Here is a 6,138-nt window from a genome sequence, read left to right on the forward strand (position 1 = left end):
ATAAAGTTACAAAAAAGAAAATACGAAGAAAAAGAACTAAAAAGCGAATTTAGTGAAAAAAAGAAACAAAAAACAAAATAAAAACAGAGAAGTCAAACAGATTCGGTTAGCGTTGTTTATTGGAATATCGATAAGCCGTGTGAAGCCACCCTTAGACAGTTTATTACTCAACAAGTTTGAATAGTCACTTTTCTCGAGTAGGAGCATGCGTTAGCATCTAATAGTCTGTGGTAGGAGCTGAGAATATGCGAATTTTTTGGTAACTTTGAGTTTTTATTCAATTCCAACCAATATACATATACGTATAGAAATATCTATTGAAAAATCTTGTAAAAGATGACGAACGTTATTCGAGTTAAATGTTCTAAAAAATTATTTCCTTATTTTATTTGCACTTGATACAATTACGGAACAAATATCGGGTATACACTAAAGCACTGTTTATGACCAACGTTTAGAAAAACAACTTATACACGTGGAAGTTAAATTAATTAATAAAATTTTCCTGTGATGAATGTGTGATAAGTGAGTGGAAGCTTTTGCTCGCTCGGCTGGTACTACAACGACCACATTCGTATAGTTTAATGTATAGAAAGTCAGTTCACAATCTTTCTTGCTTAATCAAATATTTTTTTTACGTTAAATATTCATAATTATGGAATACTATTTGATATTTTATCCCAAGCGTTACCAATTAAACAGAACAATTAAAGTATGATTTTTTCGTACGATTATATGACGATAAGTATAATTTTAATTTTGCTTCATTCAGGATAACAAAAGTTCAAATTTGGCTACAGACCAATTAGAGTTTTATTGTTCATTGTAAAAAAAATGCCAATTTTAAATTTTATTTAAAAAAAATTAGGGACAGCCGAGTGTCGGTAAAAAATTCATTGACCATTAAGCATTTTATTTTGCAAAAAAATAATTAGGACAATTTCTATATTATTTTTTCATTCATACAGTCCGCAGTTACAGATTCCATAGTCATCAAATGATTTTATCCAAATTGTTTGATAATATGTACAATTCCGTGGTATAATACCACGAGTTAATTTAAAGCCTGAGCATCACAAATGATATAAATTATATAAATTTATTTTAAATATAAATTTTATTGGATACTGAAGTAGTTCTGAGAAACCAAATATTTTGGTGAGTCCATGAAATGTTGGCACTACGAAGTATTAAAGAAACGATTAAATATATTTATTGTACCAAACTTGCATGCTAGGTGAATATAGATTTTCCTTTTTTACAGTTGAGTTGTTGATTCATTTTAGTGACTAAAAACTGTACTTCACATTTTTTATGATGTTACTTGTTGTGTGTGTTGTTTACAGATCAAGGAATCAGAATGCTACAACATAACTCCTAGGGCGGATTCAAGAAATCAAGCAAGTTCGTCATTACTTGTTCTACTTCATTTTGTTCACCAATATCGGGCTGTGTAGTTGGCCACGGAGGCTGTTCCTCATTCCACCATTCAGCAATAAATTCGATTGTACTCGATTTGTTCATACTGTTATTGAGAAAAGCGCATAATCTACATACCTCTCCACGGTAACGATCCTCACCAGAAAAGTGGAAACTATAATGGTCGTGCCATTTGAAAAAGTCGTAGTATTTATTTTTATCGTTTATAATTTCGATTATTTTGTCCGCCATTTGGTAGGGTTGTAAAATATTAGCATTTAAGTAAATTCCGTCAGGCATGAATCTGAGAAACAAAGCGGGTAACACATTTCATAAATTACTTATATTTTAAAAAACGGCGGAAATCTTAAATTCTGAAATATCCGTCAATGAACAAGGTTTACAACCCCTGGAAAACACGGTTTTTATGATACCAAGTAACGGGGCGAATAAGTGTTAAGCGACATGCCTGTCCATAGTCGTTGCAGTGTCACTGAAAGCTTTAAATTAATTGCAAAGATGAGAAGAGAGGGACATTGCCATTGCACTTATCACCCTGAGACATAAATTGACAAGTCCCATGTGCCTATAATTTCAGCAGCACCCTTTCATTGAATTACCTGCTTTGCGGCAAAAATAGGAAGGAGCTCTACTGTTTATTTAGTAGCAATACCTTTGGCAAGCGATATATAGAGGACAACATCATGAAACCTGAATGTCGATGAAGGTTTACTATCCCTGTAAAGCGTATGACATCAACCAGCATTGAACATTAAATCGTTTTTTTTTTTTTGAAGAAGACTTATAAAGAATTGATGATGATTGTGGATGTTTGCTTTTTATCGCTGCATTCGAATTGCAAGGTGTATATAAAATTTGGCCTATATAGATTGATGATTTATCCAATCTAAACTGACATAAAATGATGTCAAATCAAAAGTATTATGTTTGAAATCAAATCGAAACGACAACTAGAGTGTTTTTGACGTTGATTGACAACTGGCCGTTTTTGGGAAGCTTTATTGAAATTATTTGAACAGTTTTGAACTTTTTATGAAATAGTATGCTAAAGTGAATGTTTTCATCAACTATTTCATCAACATCATAGTTTTCATAGAACTGAAACTGTTTTAGATAAATCGACTAATTAGTACACAATTTAAAACTGTAAGACCGTTACCCTCCGGTGATTGCAAAGTTTTTTAAAGCACGCAATAGCTTTTGAATGATATGGTCGAAATCATACATCGTAATTATTAAAAATTTGGTTGCATGAGTGCGAAAGTAAGTGACAAAGATTGTTTAAAAACCTTATTGCATTTGTTAATTCGATTAACTTGGTAAGGCGAACAAATGCAAACAAAACGATAAGACACATCTTCCTACACTACCTACCTGTTATAGTTAGCACCTCCGAAAACTATGGGAACAGTAAAATGTTCCAAGGCATGCAAAAGTTTTTCAGTGACGTAGTCTTCACCGAATGAATTCTCGAATGATAAATAAAAATAATAATCTGATTCTATAATAGCTAAACATTCGTCCATTCTTTCATATTGGGGACACATAAAAGTACCACATAGCCCATAGCCACCTTTAGGACACTGCTTGGTACCGCATTTCCCAAAAATATCCAGAGTTTGTCCAAGTTGAGCCAATTCATATTGCAATGCCTGGGCATATATACGCCGCCAAGGCGTCTCGCAGTGGGATACGATCCACGCTGCTGCAATATGCTTTTTCTCCAGCTTATTTTTGACATAATCACTCGTGTTATTCATTTCGCTTAACTTCTTCCAGGGCATATCAAGTGCGGGCCCGATTATTTCATCATTTTCGTCTTTTACTACTACATAAGGAATCGTGATATTGGACGAGAGCTTGTACGTGAAGGTGATATTAAAATACCCATTGAAATATTGAGGTATTGAATGGTAACCCGCAGCATCTAAGCCGTACATGCAATATTTTTGTCCAGTAGATCGCTCTGGTGGCAAAGCCATACCCACTTCTAAGTGTATCATGTTGAACATAAGTACTTCAAAGTCTAGTATGCTTTTAAAATAGTCATGGTCCCCTGTTAAAAAGCAGTTTTTGAAGGCACATTTACTAAACTCTTTTTGGCCCATTTCCAGGAAATTAAACGGTTCGAAAGCCGCACGTGTCCATATAAGTATGTAAATAAGTCCATCCTCCTTGTCGTGATATCCAGTAACGTGAAATACGTTACACACAAGAAGCAGAGTTACTATTATCCTTATTATTTCATGTGTTTTCATCATTTCGAAATTAGTTTTTAAGTTATTTTTACTAATGGTTTTCATATGATATTTTTGGTGCAGTTAAAACTTTGTTAAACTTTGTAAATCTAAATATAAAAGCAACTTATAGGATTAAACATATTTTAATGGTTTATTGGAACGAGTGTAACAAAAAGATGCAGTAATACAGTGGCCTATGAAAATATCTATAATGTAGGTATGTACAACAGCTTTAGCCAGATACTTCTGGCTTCTTATTTTTAATTTTTTTTTTGTTACCTTCTATAGAATCTTTCGTTTCATTCTAATGACGTCAAAACTTTAAAATAAATAAAGAAATACTTTTGACTCTCATAAACACTTAATAAACACCATTATTGCATCCTTTTGTCACGATCTGAATTTTTATATAATCGTAATTTAATTATTCATTTCATTGCGGAAAATTGGAAAAGACAGACGGGAAGACTAAAAATAGATTACAGTGAAGAAATAGAGAAGACAGTGAGTACAACGAGGTAAAGGAGCTGGTTATAGACCGTGAGGAGGCTACACTGGTCTGGCTCATATATAGGATAATAATGATTGCTAAAAATAGTTTCTAAACTATTTTTAACTACTCTTTTAGTTTAGTTACTCATTTTCTTTAAAACGCTCTGTAAAATTACTATTTGGTACTTAAGGTTTATTATCTCTCACCTACAGAAATATTCTACTGAAAATATACCGTACTTCGTTTATTTATGTATAAATGTTAATTTATTAGCCCTAGCGTTTGTGGCTCAGTCAATAAGACTCAGATCGCTTCAACAAATATGTGAGGTCTTTATATGCTACGCACCGCCTGCTACATATCGGGCTTTCAATGTTTTGTAGCCATTGTAATTATGGTCCTATGTTTGTGTTTTTTTATAATTAGTATCATTATGCGATCTGTATTTTCTATTTTTAATATAAGTTTACGGTCTTATTGTATTTTGTTGTGTGTTATCTATGAAATATTTTATTCTTTCTTTTATGAAACAATAATTTGTGAGATAAATTGGATTTCACAAAGCGTCGTACGTTGCGCCGTTATGTTGACAACTGAACACCGACTTCATTAGGAAGTCATCACATTTATTGTCAAGGAATCTGCTACCGTGTCGATAAGTCTGTTGACCCCCTCACTTTGCGTCATATGAATTTGAATGCAACGTAGTATACGCGAACCGCGTGTTCATACCGAAATGAGGTGACACAGCAGGGTGTGCCGTTGTCACATAAGGTGCGCTGGTTTGTCTGCCATTATGTGGTATCGCCGCATCTCCTCGTGAAAGATTTTGGTAAAAAATGATTATATTTTCTTGAATTTATTTTTATTTTGTATACTTATTTTATACATTTTTGTATTATCATCGTCATATCAGACAGTGTTTTTACTCTTTTGGTCGTAGTATTTTAGATGGTTGTTTGCAGTTTATTCATGTCTAATTAAAGGAAACATAATGTTACTGTTTTCATTTAATGTGGCTATCGTCTCTTTTAACGATTACCTATCAATAGTCCGAAATTACATTTGCCAGAAATAATGTTTGGTCGAAATTTCATAATCTCGAACATTGACTTACAAATAAATGGACGACGGGTCTAATACGAAAACCACGAAAAAAATGTCCCAAGTCAACCTATTCGAAATTTAAATTGTTATGTCATCGCAGTATCGCGCTGTCAGTAGAACAAATGAAGACTAAAGCGGAGTGTCGCGCTCTGTATACGATTTTAGCGCCTTACAAGTGCGGACACTTTTTAGCGCGGACCCGACGTCCATATAATTGTAAGTCAATGATCTCGAAAGTAATTTTGAGAGGAAAAGCTTTTTTCTTTTAAACCTAACTTAACCTAACCTAACCGAACCTAATCGTGTCTTTGCGTTAAATATTCAACATACATATCCTGAAAGAACAACTGTTTTGTTATAATTCGGTTTTCGGTGTAATGAAAATTCGAACAAACGTTATTTCGAACAAAAAATTTTCGAGTTTGTGACCCCTGACGCAAAAAGAGGACAGTGACAAGTTTCAAGCCTTTGCCTTCGTAGCTCCTTTGGCATTGTACGAGTAGCTCCTAAGCTTATGAATTGATCTATAATAGTTTGTTTTTATTTGAAAACTAATAAAATTCTTAGCAATGTTTGATAAACGTCTGTTCAGATCTTTTATATTAACTTCAGCTTGCCCGATCGACTTGAAATATATTATGTTACAGAAATTTGATAACATAACAATAATATGGTAACCTTGATCTGATGCTGCAACTAAGATAGACTACATACCACCTAAAGAACTAAAATACCGGCAAATTATTTAAGTTTCAATAAAGGATTATTTCCTATTTTAGTATTATTTATTTAAAATCTATGGGTATCTGATTCTAGTTTAATTATTAATTTATGAAATCATAAAATATAATATTATTT

General features: G+C 32.9%; 1 protein-coding gene across 1 annotated transcript; it reads right to left on the bottom strand.

The window, feature by feature from the left end:
- Positions 1 to 1,377: 1,377 nt before the first annotated feature.
- On the bottom strand, positions 1,378 to 3,443 carry LOC113237636 (alpha-(1,3)-fucosyltransferase C-like). The gene is made up of 2 exons (XM_026474245.1): positions 2,815 to 3,443; positions 1,378 to 1,525 (listed from the first exon to the last, which is right to left on the bottom strand). Exons 1-2 carry the CDS (start codon positions 3,441 to 3,443, stop codon positions 1,378 to 1,380), a joined length of 777 nt encoding a protein of 258 aa, XP_026330030.1.
- Positions 3,444 to 6,138: the final 2,695 nt, after the last annotated feature.

The sequence above is a fragment of the Hyposmocoma kahamanoa genome, unplaced genomic scaffold, assembly GCF_003589595.1.
Source record: "Hyposmocoma kahamanoa isolate Upper Pololo Valley unplaced genomic scaffold, ASM358959v1 93, whole genome shotgun sequence".
Lineage (NCBI taxonomy): Eukaryota > Metazoa > Arthropoda > Insecta > Lepidoptera > Cosmopterigidae > Hyposmocoma > Hyposmocoma kahamanoa.

Excerpts from the sequence above, each read along its gene's own strand:
- LOC113237636 (XM_026474245.1), bottom strand. The coding sequence starts at position 3,443 with ATGATACACTTAGAAGTGGGTATGGCTTTGCCACCAGAGCGATCTACT. Across the intron at positions 1,526-2,814 it reads GGAGGTGCTAACTATAACAG|TATGAACAAATCGAGTACAA; the intron begins GTAGGTAGTGTA and ends TCTCAATAACAG.